General features: G+C 48.7%; 1 protein-coding gene across 1 annotated transcript in view; it reads right to left on the bottom strand.

Annotated features, from left to right (window-relative positions):
* Positions 1–22,499, bottom strand: part of CACNA1S (calcium voltage-gated channel subunit alpha1 S) — a 90,875-nt gene that overhangs the window by 30,855 nt on the left and 37,521 nt on the right. The window contains exons 11-22 of the mRNA XM_004375359.1: positions 17,507–17,732; positions 16,178–16,385; positions 15,041–15,161; positions 14,041–14,155; positions 12,694–12,787; positions 11,953–12,022; positions 9,336–9,468; positions 8,401–8,530; positions 7,982–8,041; positions 6,360–6,466; positions 5,554–5,641; positions 5,192–5,299 (exon numbers count right to left, since the gene is read on the bottom strand). Coding sequence (XP_004375416.1) covers positions 5,192–5,299; positions 5,554–5,641; positions 6,360–6,466; positions 7,982–8,041; positions 8,401–8,530; positions 9,336–9,468; positions 11,953–12,022; positions 12,694–12,787; positions 14,041–14,155; positions 15,041–15,161; positions 16,178–16,385; positions 17,507–17,732 — 1,460 coding nt within the window. The remainder of the gene's footprint in view (positions 1–5,191; positions 5,300–5,553; positions 5,642–6,359; positions 6,467–7,981; positions 8,042–8,400; positions 8,531–9,335; positions 9,469–11,952; positions 12,023–12,693; positions 12,788–14,040; positions 14,156–15,040; positions 15,162–16,177; positions 16,386–17,506; positions 17,733–22,499) is intronic.

Below are 22,499 nucleotides of genomic sequence, written 5' to 3'. Positions count from 1 at the left end.
TTCTTGGTGGAATGAGGTCCCCATGTCTCTCTGCTCGCTTCTCTTTTATATTTCAAAAGAGATTGGCTTAAGACACTATCATTAGATCTCATCAATATAATTGCCACTAATCCATCTCATTGCATCATAGTGATAGGATTTACAACACATAGAGAAATCACGTCAGATGACAAAATGATAGACAGTCATACATGACCTAGCCAAGTTGACAGATATTTTGGGGGGACACAATTTAATCCATGACAGGTAGTATTGACCTATTACCAATGTTAAGTCTTTCAACCCAAGAACATGTTACCTCTTTCCATTTATTTAAGTCTTCTTTCATTCTTTCAGCAGTGTTTTATAATTTTCATTGTATAAATCCTTCACGTTCCTGGTTAGATTTATTTCTAGGTATTTTGTTCTCTTAGATGTTATTGTAAATGGAATTGTTTTCCTAATTTCCTTTTAAGATTTCTCATTGCTAATGTAGAGAAACCTAACTAATTTTTGTTTGTTGACTTTGTACCCTGCAACTTTGCTGACTTCCTCTATCAGCTTAAAGTTTTCTTTTGGACTCTTTGAGATTTTCTATATATGGGATCATATCATCCACAGATAAAGATAATTTTACTTCTTTTCCAATCTGGATACTTTTTATTTCTTTTTCTTGTCCTATTGTTCTGGCTAGGATTTCTAATACAATATTGAATAGAAGTGGTGAGAGTTGTCTTGTTCCTGATTTCAAGGGGAAAGCTCTCAGTCTTTCTCCATTAAGTATAATGTTGATTGTTGGCTTTTCATATATGTCCTGAATCATATTGAGGAATTTCCCTTCTATTCCAATCTTCTTTAGGGTTTTCATCAAGAAAGGGTATTGGATTTTATCAAATGCTTTTTCTGCATTCATAGAGATGATTATGTGGTTCTTTTCCTTTGTTCTATTGATGTGGTGTAGTACGTTGATTGATTTTCTAATGTTGAACCATCCTTGCATTGCTACAATAAATCCCACTTGGTCATGGTGTATGACTTCTGTCTTAGTCATCTAGTGCTGCCATAACAGAAATACCACAAGTGGATGGTTTTAATGAAGAGAAATTTATTTCCTCACAGTCAAAGTTAGGCTAAAAGTCCAAATTCAGGGCGTCAGCTCCAGGGGAAGGCTTTTCCTCTCTGTCAGCCTTCTTCTCTTCGGTGTTCCCCTGGACTAGGAGCTTCTCTCTGGCACTGCTTTTTTGATGGTATGAGGTTCCCCTGTCTCACTGCTCACTTCTGTCTTTTATACCTCAAGAGATTGCCTCAGGACACAATCCAGTCTTGTAGATCAGGTCCTGCCTTACTAACACAACTGCCACCCATCCTCCCTCATTAACATCATAGAGGCAGGGTTTACAACACATAGGGAAAGCACATACTACCAGGAATCATGGCCCAGCCAAACTGATATACACATTTTTTGGGGGACATAATTCAAACCATGACAACTTCTTTAATATGCTGTTAGATTCTGTATGCTAGTATTTTGTTGAGGATTTCTGCATCTATATTCACAAGAGATATTGGCCTGTAGTTTTCTTTTCTTGTGATGTCTCTGTCTGGTTTGGGTATCAGGGTTATGTTTTCTTCATAGAATGAGTTAGGGAATATTCCTTCCTTCTCTATAGTTTGGAAGAGTTTAAACAATATTGGTGTCAATAATTCTCTAAATTTGGTAGAATTCTCCAGTGAAGCCATCTGGTCCAGGACTTTTTTGTTGTTGTTGGGAGGTTTTTGATCTCTGATTTGATCTCTTCACTTGTTATCGGTCTGTTGAGACTTTCTATTTCCTCCTGAGTCAGTTTGGGTAGGTTTCATCCTTATAAGAATTTGTCCATTTCATTTAGGTTATCCAGTTTGTTGCCATACAGTTGTTCATAACATTCTGTTATAATTCTGTTTATTTCCATTGAGTCAGGTGTAATGTCCCCTCTTTCATTTTTTATTTTGGTTATTTTCATATTTTCCCTTTTTTTCTTTGTCAGTCTAGCTAAAGGTTTGTCAATTTTATCGATCTTTTCAAAGAATCAACTTCTGGTTTTATTGATTCTCTCTATTGTTTTCTGTTTTATTTATTTCTGCCCTGATCTTTGTTATTTCCTTTCTTCTGGTAGGTTTAGGCTTAGTTTGCTCTTCTGTTTCTAGTTCTTGGAGTTGTTGAGCTGGGCTACTGAGTTGAGATCTTTCATCTTTTTGCACGTAGACATTTATTGCTATAAGTTGCTCTCTGAGTACTGCCTTTGCTGCATTCCAAAAATTTTGGTATATTGTGGCTCCATAGGGTTTTCATGATTGATTTTTTGGAAGTAGATTTCTAGGTCTTTCTTTCAAGGCACCTCTGGATGGATTTGAATCTCCAACATTTCAGTTAGTAGTTGAGTGTGTTAACCATTTATACCACCCAGTGAATAGAATCTCTTCTTCACCATCATGCATTCCTGCTCCCCCATTGGCTTTCCCACCTGATCTAGATGCTGCCAAGGCTGAGAATCCAGTTCCTTAGCTGATCATTTGCTGAGTGCCCCAGGTACCTCCCCACTGCTGCAGGAAGGTCTCTCTGAGCAAGGAAGAGGGGTTGCCCCATCTCTCTTCTTTTCCTGTCAGTGGAGTGGCCCACAGGGCTGCTGTGGAGATAAGAGCTACAGAGATGGAGATGAGCTGGAAGGTTCCAGCACTCCCCTCCCCACCCCTAGGCCTGAGTGGTGGCTCTGTGCAGGTCTGCACTGATTTCACCCAGAACAGCTTCTCTTTTTATCTACATTACACATTGGGCACCCACAAAAGATTTTGTTTGAACAAAAGAAATTGATTGCTAGGTTTTAATGTGGCTAAATTAAGTTGAAATCCATGGATTCTCATCCAGTTCCCTCAAAGACCCAAAGATGAAAAATGTCTTTGCCAAACAGACAGGACTAGCTGAAGGCACAGCTAGGACCCGTCCCCCACAGGTTTTTGCTGTTCCTATCACATCTCCTTTCATGGTTGCTGGGGCAGAAAGGTGAAGGTGAGATAGGTGACATTTGGGTAAGAAGCAAGGAGAGGACATAGTAGCCACTGGGCAGATTTCTGGGCACATAAAATCAAAGATCCAATTTAATACGGAAAGCAAATTTAAACTCTTTGATATAATATGCAATGCATGTGACAAGTTGTCCAAGAAGTAAAATGTGATGTAAAATGCCAGTTGTAACTACTGTTTTACTATTATCTGGGTAGGCGGGGAATAGAGCTCTTTTGATAAGACTCTAAAGCACAGAGGGGGTCAAGGTGTTGAAGGGCAATGGCTCTTGCCTGGAAGGGATATGAGAATCAAAGGAAAGGCATCCTCTCATTCATTCATTCATTCATTCAGGGAACACGTCTGTGGATCTTCTAAGTACTAGGCCCTGGGCTAGATGCCAGGGTAAGAGAGGAGTAGGACGCAGACTCTGCCCTTGGGGAGATTATAGGGCTCCAGGCCTGACAGAGGAGGAGGCCAGGAGAGGGCAGCTCTCGACTGGTTCTAGGAGGAGATGGCCACATGCAGCTGGCTGGCAGAGTGTCCAGACACTGTGAACACTCCTGCCTGTCCAAGATAGTTACAAACATGACCCATGTCCCTGAAGGTCCTCTGAGAGGCCCACCCTAACTGCTTCCCAAAGCCAGTTCCCTGCACACAAAGGGGGACTTGTTGGGTTTGTTTCATGACCCTCTCAATCCTAGCACAGGGCCTGGCCCAGAGAAAATGTTCCATAAATGTTTGAGGAATAAATGAATAATTGTAAGATGATGTCATTGCACGTCTAAGATGGACTAAGGTTATATAATCAAGAATTCAAAAGATCATGCTTTGGGGGCAGGAGCAGGATGGGTCATGACGGGGAGTATGAGGGTGTAGGAGGTATACTCAGGTATCAATTTCTGTGCCCTATAGATGATCTCAAGGAGCTCTGGTTGCACAATGGTTAGCACTTGGCTGCTAACCAAAAGGTTAGTGGTTTGAACCCACGCAACAGCTCCATGGGAGAAAGAGCTGGTGATCTACTTCCATAAAGATTACAGCCAAGAAAACCCTATAGGGAAGTTCTAGTCTGTCACTTGGGGTCACTATGAGTTAAAATCGACTCAACAGCACCAAACAACAACAACAGCAGATGATCTCAGAGCCAGAGGCATCCAGAAATCGGAGCTCAGTGGGAAGGGACCCACTTGTAAGGCTGATTCCTAGAAAGGAGGCAAATAGCTATGTTCTCCCAGGAAAGCAGAAACAGAATGAGGTTGGTGTCCAGGCATGAAATGATGGGCTCCCATCCTCGGAAGCTCCTGGTAGATATGAGACAAAGCCCCGACACCAGCTGCACCAGCTGGGGACACGGCGTGCAGAAGCCCAGCTGCATTGAAGGAGGTGGAGGGGCTCGGGCTAGGGTGGGCCTCGTGCTTTAGAGAGGCCTAACAGGGTGGAGGAAGTGGGAGAGGGTGATAATGGAAAGGGGGTGAACGTGGGCCCACCAGGCTGGCAGCACATTGGTGGGAGGAAGACTCTTGGGGCCACATGAGGAGGGGCCTTCATCTTCAAAAAGAAGCCATAGAGAGCCAGGGAGAAAGCAGATACGATGGCGATGCAGCCAGCAGAGCCCTGGGGGGAGTGGAGAAGAGGCCCTGGACCACTGCAGGGTCCCACAGGAAGGCAGTTCCTTGACAGCTGGGAGGCCTGAGGGTCTAACAAAGAGCTAATGCGGGAGCAAGGCAGTGACAGCAGATTGAGGCAGTACAGGAGCCAGGAGGGGCATCACTGGATCTAGACCGAGATAGCTTAGCTTCAAAACCCTGGGCATCTAAGCACATTTATTTTCACAATTTGGTGCTCCCTTGGCTTAGAGGAGAAGTCTCTGGGTGGTGCAAATGGTTAACACACTCATCTACTAACCGAAAGGTTGGAGGTTCAAGTCCGCCCAGAGGCATCTTGGAAGAAAGAGCTGGTGATTTATTTCCTAAAAATCATTCACTGAAAATGCTGTGGAGCACAGTTCTGTTCTGACACATATGGGTTGTCATGAGTCAGGTTGCCTTGATGGCAACTGGTGGTGGTTGCTTAGAGGAGGGTAGAAACAAGCTCTTGCACTGGCCTTCAAGCTGGGCGCCAGCGCTAGGGAAGGAAGGGAGATTGCCCAAGATGGCGGCGGGGCCTCACCTTGAAGAGCTGGACACCGATGCAGGCAAATATGAACTGCAGGAGGGTGGTGACCAGGACGATGTTCCCGATGGTGCGGATGGCCACGAATACGCACTGCACCACGTGCTGGGAAGGGAGGGAGGGGGAGGTGGGGGTGGGTCAGGTCCGCACCACCCTTAGCCCCAGCTATCCCAGCCAAGTGCTGCTTCCTGGCTGGACAGGAAGCACATGGGGAAGCACGGCTGTCCCAGCCTCATCCTTGGGCCCAGGCTTGGCTGAGGACATGGACAGGGTGCCCCAGCTCCGGTAGCTTCTGCAGTCACGTGCCAGCAGCCCCTCTCTACCCTCTTCCTGGGGTCCTGCGCCAGCACCCCTCTCACCTTCAACCCTTTGGCTCTGTTGATGGCTCGGAGGGGTCGGAGCACCCTCAGCACCCTCAGAATCTTCACCACGGAGATGGTGCTGGACCTGAGGGAGGCAGCAGAGGGGTGAGGGCTGAGGGGCTTCCAGCTCTTTCCACACAGGCAGTCTTTCTGCCTGAAAACACACCCATCTTTCCCTGCCCCTTCCCTCAAACTGTATTCATGGGCCCCTGTTGCTGTTGTTAGCTGCCTTTGAGTTGGTCCCCAACTTATGGCGACCCCATCCATAATGGAATAAAATGCTGCCTGGTCCTGCACCATCCCCATGATCAGTTGCAGATCAGACCGTTGTGACCCAGAGGGTTTCCACTGGTTGATTTTCAGAAGTAGATCGCCAGGCCTTTCTTCCTAGCATGTGCCCCTAGCCAGGGTAAAGCACCCTCCTGATAACTTGGCTGGAGCTCTCATTGGCATGCTATGCAGCAGAGTAAGCTCTTCCTCTCTGAGTAGGTATGGGTTCTGTGTCTTCCATCAGACTGGAAGCTACCCAGAGGCAGGGGCTGTGTTCCCCATGAAATAGCGGGGGGCTGCCTTCTCCTCCCTGGGTCCCCTCACAGTCTCCAAGGCAATTCTGTCTTCTTAGTATTGTCAGTGCAGTCCAGCTGGTGAGAACATGTCCCCTTCTCCCCAACCAATGGCCCTGAGAGACCCTCCTCTAGTGGCATGGTGCCCACCAATAAATGGTGGATGGGATTCCTGCTCTGAGGCCCTGGCGTGGAGCAGCAGGGGGCTCCACGCCCAGGCTGGCCCCTATCACTGCTCACTCAAGTCCCACGGAGATGAGGGACACAGCCACCACCAGCAGGTCCAGCATGTTGAAGTAGTTCCGGCAAAAGGAGCCCTTGTGCAGGAAGACGCCAAAGGTTGTCATCTGTGGAGAAAGAAGCAGCATCGTGGGTGGCCTGTACCCCCACCCCCCTCAAAAACCTATATATCCCAGCCCAAAGGGGCCACTTTCTCCTTTCTGAGCATGTCCTAAACTGTCCTACAATAATGCATTTGCTATTGTACTATCCACCTGCACTACCCCTGCTATCTCTCACTAATGAAATCCTAACCAATTTTAAGGTCTAGCTCTAATACCACCACCTCCATGAAGTCCTCCTTGACCTTGGTGAAACCACTATCTCCTGATGCTCAACTCCTTTAATAGTTGAGGCCCTGAATAAGGAACTCTCCCGATGTATAGCACAGCCTGCTCTGGAACTGTTCCTGTGTGCAGCTCCGCTCTCCCCTCCTCATTCATGTACGTGAAGGCTGGTGTTACTGTGCCATAGATGGGTCCTCCCTCCACCACCCAGAGCCCCATGATGACTTGAACCTGTGTACCCAATGAAAGTTTGGATGAGTGGTGTCATAGATTGAACTGTGTCCCCCCAAAATATCTGTCAACTTGGCTAGGTCATGATTCGCAGTATTGTGTGATTGTATAATCTGATGTGATTTCCTTATATGTTGTAAAAACTCTATCAGTATGATGAGGTTATATGTGATCTTATGTGTTGTAAATTCTATCACTGTGATGAGGTTATACTGATGAGGTTTACAAGATTAGATAGTGTCTTAATCCAATCTCTTTTGAGATATAAAAGAGAGAAGCGAGCAGAGACACATGGGAACCTCATACCACCAAGAAAGAAGTGCCGGGGGCAGAGCGCGTCCTTTGGACCTGAGGTTCCTGCACTAAGATGCTCCCAGACCCAGAAAAGACTGATATGTCACAAGGACCTTTCTCCAGAGCCGACAGAGAGAGAAAACCTTCTCCTGGAGCTGATGTTCTGAATTTGGACCTGTAGCCTACTGGACTGTGAAAGAATAAACTTCTCTTTGTTAAAGCCACCCACTTGTGGTATTTCTGTTAGAGCAGCACTAGATGACTAAGACACATGGTAATGTGCTGTGGGCAGGGAGTGGGAGGGCAGTGAGAGGGCAGAGCCTCCAGAAATCCAGCCTGGGGCAATGGTCACTTCTCTGGGACTCCTGGAGACAGAGGCCCTTCTAGTCATTAGTAATGAAGGTCTAGGAAAAAATCACAGCTCCCCAGATCTACTCTTAAGCTGTTCTGCTTTTAATATGGAAGAGAGTCTAAGGCTTCACAGACATATATTGTGCTCTGCTGAGAGGTGGGCGCGCTACAGGCTGTACGTTGGTTGTACGTCATGTATCCACCCAGTCACCCAGTCACCCACTCATTCCAGCTAATGAGCAGAAACGCCATCTGGCTTCCTGGGCCCCACGAGTCTCTCCCTTCTGCCCTCCATCTTCATCAAGCCCTTCCCCACCTCTGTCAGCCCCAGCCCTTGAGTGAGTTCAGCATGTGTATGTTGGAGCCACATCAGGGAGCATCTGATTCCCTGGCCCAGGGCTGTCCAGAGCCCTTACTCACCTTGAGGATAATCTCCACAGTGAAGACAGAGGTGAACACGATGTCAAAATACTCGAGGATCTTAGGACAGAATGGAGGTGACATAGGAGGGGAGAGAAGCCTGTGAGAGGAAGGCTAGAGCAATGGTAACCTCCTCCTCCTCCTCCTCCTCCTCCTCCTCCTTCTCCTCATCAGCATCGTTATCAGAAACCAGGCAGGGAGAGCCTGACGGTGCCACACGCTATGACCACACTGTTCAGAAGGACTGGATCGGGCAGTCTGGGGCCTCAAGGAGCTTAAACTCTAGGAAACTCTGATGTCTGCATAGCGGATACGGCTGAACTCTGAGCACCAGAGTGAGGTGTGGCTGTGGCTGTGGCTGTGGCTGAGGCCGCGGTGGGGGAGGGGAGCTGCGCCTGCAGAGTGGGTGCTGCTGTCACCTGGTTCCTGACAGATTTTGCCCGGATGGGGTCCTCGGCAGCCAGAGCGGCACTGCTGAGCAGGATGAAGAGCAGGATGAAGTTGGTGAACCAGGTGGCGGTGACAATGCGGTGACACAGGACGCGGAATCTGGTGGGGCAGGGGTGGGGAGTCAGGGGAGCTGTGAGCTACTGGACCTCAGACCCTGTCAGCTTCTGTCCTGCAATGGGACACTGGTTCCCCATTCCCATCTCCCCTGTGTCAGTGGAGAAGTAGAGCTTGTATCTGGATGGTCCTCTGGCTGAACATGCAGGGGTGCCCTGAGCCCCATCTTGTCCCTGCTTCCTGCAGCCTTAGCCCATCTCCCAACCAAGCCCCTGCACCACCTGCCCACCCCCTAATGTACCACCACCACCCTGAGGTCTCCCCACCAAAACAAAGGGACAGGCTCGTTTCTATCCATGAGGAAGACAGATAAAACTCTGTGAAGACTAGATGTATATATAAACCCAAACCCGTTGCTGTAGAGTTAATTTCGACTCATAGTCTGTGTATATTTTGAAGTGTAAAATTGTGAAGCCGATAAAAACTACAGCTTCCCCTTTCTGCTCTCTTCTGCCATCTCTTCTTACCTGCCTCCCTTCTCCTAGCTTCTGGCCACATTCATTGGGCTCCTGCCCTCATTCCTTTGTCCCAGTCCAAAACTGCCCTTGGATAGAAACTAATAAACACCGTCCCTCTTAGGTGAAAGTAACTAATAAGTTTAAAGCATTACTTCTCCCAGAGATACTAGCATTTTAAGCAGGGCACAGGTGTTAAGCTAAAAGAAAGAGTTTCTCATGGTGTAGTTATAGACACAGAGATTCAGGAGAAGGAAATCTCTTTAGGACAGAGAAGCAGGACACTCTGAGAGTCCCATCAATCACCCAGCACAGTATTGGCAGGCATCACCCACTTATTGGTGGGGCTGAAGATGAAGAAGGAGCTGGCTTCTGGAATGGGCACTGCCTTCTCTTTCAGCTGCAGCTCGGCCAGGGGGCGTGGCCGGGGGCTCACTGGGATCTCAGGCTCATCCTCCTCATCATCTCCTGCGGGGAGAGGGGGAGAGAGAAATTGGCAGGGGGGGGTCTTCCCGTACTTTGCTGCTGTCCTGGATTCTGTGTTCTGAGCCCTCCTACAAGGCTAGCACACAGCCAGCACACAGTGGTACCAGACCGATGTGGGCACAGAGATGTCTTCCTTTCCCCCTTTCCTAGTCAGCAGGGTTGAGCTGTCAGGGGTGGATGGACAGTCCCAGAATCTTCCAGAAGTCGGCCCAGGAGCGAGGCCAACGAGCCTGGATGCTACATCTTCTGCCTCAGGGCCAGGCCTGCACCACCTCAAATCTCACAAGCTGGTGGGTGGGGGCAGGGAGTGGACCCCCCTTCAGGTGGGGAGACCTGATTGTGGCCCTGGCTCTGCCACTGACTTGCTGAGTCCCTTCCCCTTGCTGAGCTTCCCTCTCAGTTTGTGAAACCGACACTGGGCAGGAGGGTTATTGGAATAAACAGACTCTAAGTTTCTCTCCTGGGTTAGGATTCTAAAAATAATAATTACAGAGAGCAACTGCCAGCATGAAAAAAAAAAATCTGTCAATATTTCTTGAGTTTCAGCCAGTCCCCAGTACCGTGTCAGGTAAGGGGGTGGCAGTGGTAGAGGAAGAAAAGACAGACACTGCAGGCACATTTGCAAGGTCTCGTGGCCTTGTGGGGGAGCTGAGCGCCTGAGGTCCTCAGCTCCAGGGTGGGAGATCTAATGATGAGACTGGGGGGCCCTGTCTAATGTTGGGGTGCCCCTCCTCTGACAGGTACTAGCCCAGCCCTTGGCTCCCTCAGCCCAACCACACTGCCTCCTCCCTGCCCCCTAGCTGGCCCTGGCCTTGGCCTTGCGTGGCCATGCCCAACTGACGGAGACCCTCAGGGTCTGCCCCTCCAGCTCGGCAGCCTGGGGGTTCTCAGCTCTACCCGAATCACATGCCAGTTCTCGAGGAGCCGGAATGCTTTCTTTTTCCTCAGAATGAGCATCGTGACATGACATTTCCATCTCACCTGGTCTGCCAAGGCCCCAGGGGCACACTTTATGCTTAACTGTAGGGACCGTTAATTCTTAGCATATTTGCTTTCTTTTCTCCCTTAGTTCTTAATTCCTCGGTCTATGGCCATTTCGTTGATTTTATTGCACACATCTTTTGTTGTAAGCCATTTCAAATTATTTTTGGAGAAAGGAAGGATATAAATCCCCCTGGTAAGTCCTCTCTTCCAACTGCCCGATCCACAGCCCCTCTACCCTCCTGGCTTCTTCTTTCCAGCCTTCCCCTCGCCCCTAAAGCCCTTCCAATGTTATTAGTCTTGTCTACATCAGCTCTGTTCCCCTGCACTTCCCTGTGCAAAATCATTTACTCAGCACTGTGCCATTTACAGCAAAAGAAGTCCCCCTGGAGCTTAGGGTCACTTGAAAAAACAGATGCTAACCAGCTGACTCCACAATAGACATAGAAGGGCATCAGTGACCGAGCGCTCTGAAGGACCCATGAGTGAGCAAAGAGAGAATCTGAGCACTCTCGGGCACCAGGTGTCTCTCTTCCAGGCAGCCTTTTAAGATGAATGCAGCCTGGTTCTGCTCACTCTGTGTGTTCCCCGTCTTGAATAGGGGTTTCTCCAGCAGCCACTGGTTATTTGCATTGAGAAATGTTTGTAGCTTGTCCACAGCTGTGTCTTATCCATCCTTGCACACCCTCTCCTCATTGTCTCCTTCTTTCAGATTTTCCCACAATGCCAGTCCTGGTTCTCTTCATCCATGTATCAATCCAGCCCCCAGGCCTGCACGACACGGGACAGTGACTAGTCTGCCCCATCTCCAGCACCATTTAGATGGGCACACCCACCTTGACTGTCTGTCCTGCATGGCTGGTGTGGAAGACGCGTGTGCCCACGAGTCTCTGTGCTCCTTGAAAACAAAGTCCTCAGCACTGAAGCACATAGCTGGCACTCAATAAATACTCACTGAATTAAATGGAAATGAAGGGTGTAGATTTTTCTGTTCTGTGTGTTGTGGGAGAGGCAGGCTAGGAGACAGCTTTTTTGTATGCTAGATGCAAGAGGGATGTCTCCAGTGTCTTGAATGCCTCATGGAGGGCTAGACACAGGGGACACACAAGACATAGTCCCTGGGAAAATTCAACATCATCATTGTTGTTGTTCTTAGCTACATGGTCCATGCACAACGAGATCAGACCATTGTGATCCATAAGGTTTTCACTGGCTGATTTTTGCAAGTAGATCTCCAGGCCTTTCTTCCTAGTCCATCTTAGGGTGGAAGCTCTGCTGAAACCTGTTCAGCATCATAGCAACACACAAGCCTCCACTGAGGGACGGGTGTGGCTACGCATGAGGTGCGTTGGCCAGGAATCAAATTCTGGTCTCCTTCATGGAAGGCAAAAATTCTACCACTGAACCACCACTCTCCCCCAACACCAGCACACTCCCTCCACTGTCCCAGGATCACCGCTCCAGCCAAGGCTCGAGAACCCTCACCTGGGAAGTCAGCTGAGGGGTAAGGATCCTTCACCTCATTAACGTTAGATTCAAACTCATCGATTTTCAGCTGTAGGAAGAAACATAATAAAGATAGTAATGAACACAAAAGCTTCAGTTTCCATTTATTGAGCCAATGTGGGCTTCCTCGTTTCATCCTCCCTACAGCCTGAGGGATAGGCAATATTATGATTTTTCCTGTTCTACAAATCAGAAAGACCTAGAAAGGTCAGACAACTTGCCCAGGCTACCTAAGCCTGGCAGCCCGAGCCTGTCTTCTCTGCACCCCTGCTTGGTTCTCCAGAAGAGAGCTGAGCTCCCAAGACAAGTATCCTCAGTCTCTTTGGAACCCAATTCCCCAACCCTTTGAGCTGTTTCTCCCTCAGCTTCCAGGAAAATGAGCTGAGCCAGCCTGGAATAAGCAGGGTAGGGTTGGAAATGGTGGGAAGCACGTCTGGGCCCTTCAAAAACAGTAGATGTCAGGTTGGGAGGGGGTTACTTTCTTGCTCTGGGATGGGAAGCTGAGATCCTGAAGAAGTCTAGTCCCAGGTCGGGGGTATATGTGCCTCTCAGTAGAAGGGATTATTTACAAGAGCTGAGCCACTGACTCTCCCTCCACTTAGAGTGGAGATGGATGCCCTCACTTCCCTTAGCTTCCGCTCCACCCCACCAGCACCCTAAGGCACACTTTTGGAGGTCCCCTCATGCTACCTCTGAAAGCATTCCATGTGATGTGCTCACCTTGGCAGTGGTGGGGATGCCCTCACCCTTGGGTTTCTGTTCCAGCTTCTTGGCCAAAATTGACTTCTCCTCCTCTGACTTGTCTGGGAGACCCCTGAGTCAGAAAACGAGGACAACCCAAGGTGGAGGCCCAACCAGAAAGTTTTTGGGGGTTCTGCTCAGCCTGACAACACCCTCAGGGAGACCCACACCAAGGGCTCAGGGGGCTCTGTGAAGGAAGGAGCAGCTTTGGCCATCAAGTGGCTATAGGCCTGGACACGTCCTTTCTCTGTGATGAGAGGGCCTGATGCACAGCTTGGGTTTTTGATTGGTGAGTGGGTGGAAAGCAGTTTTGCGCCTAGTTCATAAACAATTCACAGCATGGTTTGGTCCAAGACTGCGCTCATCTCTGTGTAAATGTCTTAGGAAACATCTGGACTCCATTTCTGGTCTCCCTCTTCCTTTCTCTTCTTAACTTTCCTCCACCAGGTGTGGGCATCCCATTCCTGCAGGTGTGGGCACTGGAGGAAGCAGGCTTTGGTCTAGAGCAGAGTTACTCAAATGTGGTCCTCCAACCAGCAGTATGGGCACACCTGGAAGCTTGTAATAAATGCAGCAGCTCGGTCCAACCCTAGAACTACTGAATCAGAATCTGCATTCTAACAAGATCCCTAGTGACTCATTTGCACTCTAGGGTTTGAGAAGTATAGAACTAATTTTGCTTCCAACCCCGAGAGTGAATTACAAAATCACAGCTGGAGAGAACTGTGAAGGACCTGAGAAATCAAACCCCACTTGACAGATGAGATGCCTGAGGCTCAGCAAAGGGTAAGTACTCCCTCCAAGAAACACTGTGACTCAGTGGCGGGCCTGCAAGGAGAATCCCTAGCGCCCTTCACCAGGGTACACTGGCCTTGCCCATCTAGCTCTGACAACACATTTCCTGAGGTCTACCTAGAAGTTCGGAGTTCCTGGGTGGTGCTAACGGTTAACGCACTTGGCTGCTAACCAAAAGGTTGGAGGTTTGAGTACACCCAGAGGTGCCTCGGAAGAAAGGCCTGGTGATCTACTTCGAAAAATCTGCCATTGAAAACCCTATGGAGCACAGTTCTAGTCTGACACACATGGGGTCACTGCAACTTGATGGCAACTTCTTTTTTTTTTTTTAAATCTGGAAGGCCAATTTACTCTATGAACTTAGAGGAAAGTTTCCGCTCATAGAACTTAGCAGTCCCTGGATGTCCACGGTGTCATGGCCCCTGCTCCTCAGGCTACTGGGAGGCATATGCCCAGAGCTGGGAGCCTGCGGCCAAGGAGGAGCACTCCAGGTCCCACCCCACCTCCCCCAGCTAAGGACACAGCACTCACTTGGAAATTTTCCTGCGTTTTTTTTCCTCAGCCTTGGCCTTCTGGGCAGAAGTCAGGCTCTCTGCCTCAGCCAGGTTGTCCACAGCAATGGCCAGGAAGACATTGAGCAGGATGTCTGAGAGGGTCCAGCTAAGGAGCCTCAGGTTGTGGGTGAAAGGTCAGCCTCCTGGATAAGAGTGCTGCCCTGTCTGCCTGTTGGCAGGACCTGAATCCACTCCCTTCGTGGGGAATTGAAGTCCCTCTTGCCTGAGCTTTCCCGCAGGAGGGCATGGGCCCAGGGATGTGGACCAGAATCTTCAGAGAAGCCTGCCTGCCGAGGGTGCCCATGATGGGGCCTGAATCCACGTGGCCTTTCAGTCCCACCCATTTCCAGCCCAGAACCCAGCCTCTCACAGGGAGCTGTGTGTGAGGCCAGAGAGACACTAAAAGTGAGAACCACACCCAGCACACATGTGAGCTCAATGAACAATGGTTCCCTCCCTTCTTGCCACTACCTGTAATATCACATTCCAAGGTGCCCTCAGGCACAACCCGCTCTCTCTGACCCCATCCGCCTCGCCCTCCCATCTCATCTCTCGGGTTGTCCTAGCTCAGACCATCTGGTCCCAGCGCTCAAACTGACCACCCCTGGCCACAAGGCCCTGGTTCCTCCCTGCCAGCCTCCAAAGCTTTGCACCAGACCGTCCCACCATCTTCACTGCTCTCACCCAAATCCCATCCTTCCCCTGCCTGCCCCACGTTCACCAGCACTTCTGAGATTAAGTCCTCCCACCTCCAACTGATCACACCTGTGATTCTCTAACCTCCTGGATGGGAAGAGTTACCCTACAGCTATATCTCCATTTGCTATGTTCTACCAGCTGCCCCATGAGCCTGGGAGCTCCCCTCCAGCCAGAGCGTCTGGCTGCCTGGAAAGTGGGCACCTCTGACCTTCTTTCTCAGCTCCTCTCCTCACCCACATCCCTGGGCTCTTTTCTGCACCCTGTTCCCAAGGGGATACAGTTGCCACAGACGAAAAGGATGATGAAATAAATGGACACAAGCATGCCAGGGTAGGATGGCCCTCCGTAGGCCATGATCCCGTTGTACATCATCGAAGTCCAGTCTTCCCCTGTCAGGACCTGGGGAGAGGAGGAGCGAGGGGTAGAAACACAGAAAGACAGAGTCCACTGTCAGGACTGTATTGCCAGAGGCCTCTTCCAAAGGTCAGACTGTCCCAGAACTTTCCCCTCTTCCAAATCTCCATCCCTCGGCCCAAGATACAAGGTCACTGCTTCCTCATTGCATGTCTTTCAATGATCTATAAGCTTATCATTGGCTCTCAAGGGCCAAGGAGGCTGATGGTGGGTTTCCACTTTCCCGGGCTCTGTCCCCAGTCCCCAGGCTTAACTGTACTGCCCCTCCCAGGCCTCTTGTCATTCAGCCTCCAGGAAGAATGTGGAATGTCAAGTCCCTTGAAATACATGATACCTAGCCAGCCACCAGGTAAATGGGAAAAAGAGAGGGTGAAGCTCTCCGCTGGTACCACAAAGTGATGCCACTCTCGACATACAGGTACTGGCTACAACAGAGAAGAGCGTTTCTATGGTCTACAGGAAGAAAGCAACTCCAGGAGTTTTGGGTTCGGAAGGCCTCCCAGGGGTCAACCATGCTCCCTCTGTGAATAGGTTTCAGTGAATGACTCGTTAAGCTATGCTTCCTGCCTGAGAAATGGTTGGGATTTCTCAAGGATTTCCTGCCCTTCAGAAGGGAGTTTCCCTTGTCTGACTGCCTTCAGAGATGTGAGTACACTGGGAGAAAAAGCACACCTCTGCACTCCCAGCTACCCCCAAGACATTCATTAAAGGCTGTCGAGTCCCACTGGAGGCCAGCACTGTGCCAGGTACCAGGAGCAAAGACAAATAAAACAAATTGGTCACAGTGCATAGCCTCAGGAGCTCAGAGTCCTGTGGAGAAGACAGATCCACAACTATTACAATGGAGAGAAGCACAGGTGATGTCAGAGAGGGACATTGAACTAAAGCCAGTGGATCAGAGAAGACTTCCTGGAGGAGGTGATGCCACCCTGATCTTGAAGGACAAGAAGCAGCATTCAGCAACCACGGCAGAGGGAGAGGCATGCAGGCTGGCAGCCTACCTGGAAGACACTGATGAGTGCCTGGGGGAAGTTGTCAAAGTTGCTGCGCCGCACCTCTGTGTCCTCGAAGTCGTACCTGCCCCCGAAGAGCTGCATGCCCAGCAAGGCAAAGATGGTGATGAAGAGGAAGAGCAGCAGCAGCAGGGAGGCAATGGAGCGGATAGAGTTGAGCAGGGATGCGACCAGGTTGCTCAGTGACGTCCAATACCTGAAGGTAGAGGAACAGCAAGGCTGGAGGAGTTGGGCCCCTCACTCTGGGCTTCATGAAGTCTATACGGACTTTGGAGGGAGGCTCGGGACTGATGGATCAGAGGGAGAAAAGGCCGCCTGAGGGCCGGAAGCCCCTGGATTCATGGCTGCCTCACCTACACTTTCCTTCCTCCAGCGCTTACCTCTGTTTATAATTTCACATTCATTAGTGGAACCATTGATTAGTTTATGATTAACCTATGGTCCCACAGCTAGACTATAAACTCCATCAGGGTAAGACTCACTTCTCTCCTGGCACCCGTCTCTCCCCTGTGCCTAGCAGTGCCCAGCTCACACTAAAAACCAAAAAAACCCAAACCTGTAGCTGTCGAGTCAATTCGGACTCATAGCAACTCTATAGGACAGAGTAGAACTGCCCCCATAGGATTTCAAAGGAGCAGCTGGTGGATTCAAACTGCCAACCTTTTGGTTAGCAACCTGAGCTCTTAACCACTGTGCCACCAGGGTCCCAGCTCACACTAACTCGTTGCCATCGAGTCAATTCCGACTCACAGCGACAGTGGTTAAGAGGAAGTGATTGGCACAGACGTTAAGAGCTCAGCTGCTAAACAAAAAGTCACAGTTCGAATCCACCAACTGCTCCTTGGAAGCCCTATGGGGCAGCTCTACTCTGTCCTACAGGGTCGCTATGAGTTGGAGTCAACTCGATGGCAGTGGGTTTGGTTTTGTTTGGTTTTTTTAATGAGCAAACACATCTCCCGCCACTCTCTCAGTCACATGCAAAATTCCAGTCTTCCCCTTTCACCTCCCTTTCGCTTTTCCTCTCCCAGTCTTTCCTTTGTTCTCTTTCTGCTCTCTTTTCCACTGCCCTCTCTCCCCTGCCCTGCCATAAGGTGAGAAAAAAAGAGGTGAGAAAAAAAATAGAGAAATGAGGTCAAAGGAGTGGGGGAGTCGTTTCTCTTCTGGAGAATGAGGTTAGCTCAAGGAATGAGAGAAGGCTTGGCCCAGGGGTCACCCATGGACTGGCGCAGACCCCAGATCCTGGGAAACGAGACAGGTAAGCAGACCAGGCTGTGGTGTGCGCACAGAACCTGCAGAGCCCCAGCCCGCCGCCCTCACTTGGTGATCTTGAACAGCCTCAGGAGGCGGATGCAGCGAAGCACAGAAATGCCCAGGGGTGTCATGGTGCCCGACTCCACCAGCAGGATCTCCAGGATGCCGCTGCACACCACGAAGCAGTCAAAGCGGTTGAAGATGGACATGAAGTACTGGTGTAAGCCCAGCCCATACATCTTCATCAGCATCTCAATGGTGAAGAGGGCCAGCAGTACCCGGTTGGCAACATCTGTGGGGTCAAAAGAGTCAGCACCACCTCAGCACCACTTTCCTTACCTCTTCCTGCCTCCAAGATGTTCTCTTGGCTAAACCCACAACCCAGGACACCCTCACCAGGTTTCCAAGGCCTCAAAGTCCAATAAAACCTGGTAAGTTTTTGCCCATGGAACGCCAATCTAAATTTCTAAAAGGTTGGACCACATCATACTTAACAGGAAGAGAGCTGGTTACGTTTGAGTTCACTGAGTGGCATAGGTTCTGCCATCCCCTCATCCCTCATCACAGTACACCTCTTTATCTCCTGCTAGAGGAGGGGTCCCTCCACCTAACCAAAGCCAATCTGTTCACCTATGCTTTGTGTTCCCCCACCCACTGTCTCAGAAACCCCACTGTCAATGATCCTTTCTTTCCTATATATTTAACTTCTTCCTTTCAAATGGATCCTCCCTTTGACATTTTAAAGTGTCCAAGTCTCTCCCATGTCCCTCTTTAATTTCTGTCCTAGCTCTCTCCTCTGTTACAGCCAACCTTCTTGAAAGAGTTGTCTATATTGCTCTCTTCATGTCTTCACACCCTGGGCTTCTTCACACCTATCTCCTCAATTTACATTTATTTGAATTCTCCACCAAAACCAACACCAAGTCATCAATCACCTCCATGTTGCTAAATCCACTGGACATTTTAATCTTCATTTTCCTAACCTCCCAGCAGCACTAGACACTGTTGACCATTCTCTTGTTCTTTCAAACACTCTCTTTCCTTGGCTTCTGTGATACCACCTAGATTTCCTCTACTTCTCCTAAGCACCCTCTGCAAAGGCATTCTTTATCTAACCACTAAATGCTGGACTTGAGCTTCAGCCCTTTTCTCTTCTCACTATATATATCAAAAGAAAACCCTTGCCACAGAGTCAATTCTAACTCATAGCGACTTTACAAGACCGAGTAGCTTCTACCTGGAGACTTCCAGGAGCAGGGAACTCAATACTTCCCAAAGCACTCTCCCATTACTGTTGAGTCATTTTGACTCATAGCAGCCCTAAGGACGGAGTAGAACTGCCCCACAGGGTTTCCAAGGCTGTAATCTTTATCGAAGCAGATTACCACATCTTGCTCTCATGGAGCAGCTGGTAGGTTCAAACTGCCCACCTTTCGATTAGCAGCCGAGCACTTAACCACCGCACCACCTGGACTCCTTACTGTATACACTAAACCGAAAACGTCCATTGCCGTCCAGTTGATTCCGACTCATAGCGACCCTACAGGACAGAGTAGAACTGCCCCAGAGGTTTTCCCAGGAGCAGCTGGTGGATTCAAACTGCCAACCTTTTGATTAGTAGCGGAGCTCTTAACCACTGTGCCACCAGGACTCCACTGTTTACACTATCCCCTGGTAATTTAAGACCACAGCTTCAGTTGCTGTCTCTATGCCAATGACTCTCAGCTTCTTTTTTTTCCTTTTAATGAAGTAGGTCCTATTATTGTCCCTATTTTACACAGGAAGAAACAGAGGTTAAATAACTTGCCTAAGATCACACAGTTAAACAAATGGCAGAGTCAGGCTTCCAACCCAGTCTCCAAAACCAAAAAACCATTTCCGTGGAGTTGATTGCAACTTATGGAGACTCCACGTGTGTCAGAGTTGAACTGTGCTCCATAGGGCTTTCAAAGGGTGATTTTTCAGAAGTAGATCACCAGGCCTTACATCTAAGGTGTCTCTGGGTAGATTTGAACCTCCAACCTTTTGGTTAGCAGCTGAGCTTGTAACTCCAAAAAAAAAAAAAACCCAAAACAAAACCCATTGCCGTGAAGTCAATTCCAATTCATAGTGACCCTATAGGACAGAGTAGTACTGCCCCATAGGGTTTCCAAGGAGCAGCTGGTGAATTTGAACTGCTGACCTTTTGGTTAGCAGCCAACCTCTGCCACCAGGGCTCCAAAGTGCCCTCTTAATCATTATGTGACATTGCCTCCTGGCAGGCTCCCAGTGCTGGCTCTTGCGGATGCTTCACACCCTGGAAGATGACCATGAGAAAGCAGTGACAATTTTTTAGATTATTCCCCGGATCGACATCTGAGCTAAATTTTTTTTCAAGTAGCCCTCAAACTAGAAATAGGCTTGCCAGATAAAATACAGGAGCCCAGTCAAACTTTAACTTCACTGAACCCAGCATAAAATTCCTTAGCATAAGTGTGTCCCATGCAATATTTGGGACACACCTATACTAAAAAACTGTTCACTAACTGAAGCTCAAACTCAACTGGACATCTGTCTTAGTCATCTAGGGCTGCTATAACAGAAATGCCACAAGTGGATGGCTTTAACAAACAGAGATTTACAGTCTAGTAGGCTAGAAGTCTGAATTCAGGGCACAAGCTCCAGGGGAAGGCTTTCTTTCTCTGTCAGTTATGAAGGAAGGTCCTTGTCGTCAATCTTCCTCTGGCCTAGGAGCTTCTCAGCACAGGGATCCCAGGTCCAAAGGATGCACTGTGCTCCTGGCACTACTTTCTTGGTGGTATGAGGTCCTTCTGTCTCTCTTCTCGATTCTCTCTTTTATATCTCAAAAGAGATTGACTCAAGATACAACCTAATCTTGTAGATTGAGTCCTGCCTCATTAACATAACTGCTTCTAATCCTGTCTCATAAATATCATAGAGGTAGGATTTACACCACATAGGAAAATCACATCAGATGACAAAACAGTGGGCAACCACACAATACTGGGAATCATGGTCTAGCCAAGTTGACACACATTTTGGGGGACACAATTCAATCCATAACAGCATCCTACATTCCATCTGCTCTAGACTCTCAGATTTTGATTCCTCAGCTCAAACCTCTCCTCTGAAACCCAAGCCCATTTTTCCATTTGCCTCTTTGACATCTCTGTTTGGATGTCTCAAAGGCACCTCAAACTCAAAATGCCCAAGATCAAGTTCATGACATTGTCCAACCTCCCTCATCCCCCCAAACGCCTACTCATTGACCATCTTCCTCATTTCAGTAAGTGGCACTACCACCTGTTTGTCTGCATAGGCCAGAAACCTCAAATTCATCTTTGACACCTGTTGGAGGGCAGTGTTTACATCTTGTCCATATTTGGTCACTGACGAGGGTACGTTTAAGGAGTTCTCTAGAAAGACTGATTGCAATGAATGGAGGAATAGACGGAGACATCTGATCCATAGTTTCATTTCCTATCTTCTTCCCATAGAAAAAGACAGTCTTTTCTATTTATTTTTATCTTCCTTTATCTCTTTCATCATTTTAAACAGCATCTCTTTTGCACCGTTCTTGTTGGTTGGGTTCCTGGGGAGGCCAGCTCCTGTTGGTTGTACCTGATGACTCTTGCTTAGGGTGGCTCTGTTCCTTATTTGGATTGCAATATTTTTATTGTGAGTTCATCTTTAGGAAACACTCTTCCCTGCAGGAATTCTGTATGCCTTGGGTTGAGAAGCATCCCTAAAGAGTGGCTTGTGTTTGCTTCTGCGGGGCAATCCAGGGGTTTCGCTTTTCTGAGACTAGATTTTATGTTACTATCTTGACTCAGGAGCCCTAGTGGAGCAGTGGTTAAGTTCTCGGCTGCTAACCGAAGGTCAGTGGTTCAAACCCATCAGCGGCTCCGTGGGAGAAAGGTGAGACAGTTTGCTTCCGTAAAGATTTACAGTCTTAGAAACGCTATGGGGAAGTTCTCCTCTGTCCTACAGGGTCACTATGAGTCGGAATTGACTTGACAGCAGTGGTTTTGTGTTTTGGATTTATCTTGACTTAGGATTTCTGCACTATGAAGGGTATTTCAAATTAGACCCCATACCCATATAGTCTGGGATTTTGATTTTCCACTTGAAATATTTTTCCCTCCTCCCAGAGCCTCCAGAGGGGGTAAACTTCCAAGCTCCTTCCTCAACTCAGTGGGCAGTGAGACTTTTGTCTCCCTTACTACGCTGGGGGCAGGCCTCCCAGAGTTCTGGGTCCATGCAGGGCGTCAGTTACCACTCCTCACCTCACGCAGCCCCGCCCTGTCTCCTGAACCTGCATAGCTTTAAGGGCCCAAACCCCACCCCTTAGGGTCTAGGTCTAGGTCTAAAAGCATCCCTGGAAGTCAGCTCATGAGCGCACCAGTCTAGCTTTGGTTAGCCTCTTTGTTTATGTCGACCAGAGGCTCCCTTATCTTTCTTTGAAATACTGTTATTTTAATTTATGCAGCATTGCTACATGTTTGGGGGGGCACTTAGTTTGGTCCAGATGTTTTTGGAACTGGTTCTCCTTTTCTCTTAACCTACTCCTTGTCACATGGTCCCTAGATGGTGCAAACGATTTACGCTTGACTACTAACCTAAAGGTTGGCAGTACAAACCTACCCAGCGGTACTGCAGAAGAAAAGCCCTGACGATCTCCTTCTGTTAAGATTACAGCCAATAAAACCCTATGGAGCAGTTCTACTCTGTAACACATGGGCTCACTATGAGCTGGAATCAACTCAGTGGCAAATAACAACAACACCTCCTCCTTGTCACAGTCCAGAGCTCCACACTCAGGGAAGCATCTACTACCTGGATGAGACTGACTGGCTTGTCTTCCACCAAGATTGATCTCTCAGAAACTCCAGTCTGATCATGTTATATCCCTACTTAGAACTTTTCATAGTCTTCCCATTGCCTAAAGTTCAAAGTCCCAACACTTTATTAAAGTATATAAGGCCCTCTATGGAGCCCTGGTGGTGCAGTGGTTAAGTGTTCGGCTGCAAACCAAAAGGTTGACAGTTCGAATCCACCA

Source organism: Trichechus manatus, unplaced genomic scaffold (assembly GCF_000243295.1).
Source record: "Trichechus manatus latirostris isolate Lorelei unplaced genomic scaffold, TriManLat1.0 scaffold00035, whole genome shotgun sequence".
In the NCBI taxonomy this organism is placed as follows: domain Eukaryota; kingdom Metazoa; phylum Chordata; class Mammalia; order Sirenia; family Trichechidae; genus Trichechus; species Trichechus manatus.
This window is presented reverse-complemented; position numbering and strand designations above follow the sequence as displayed.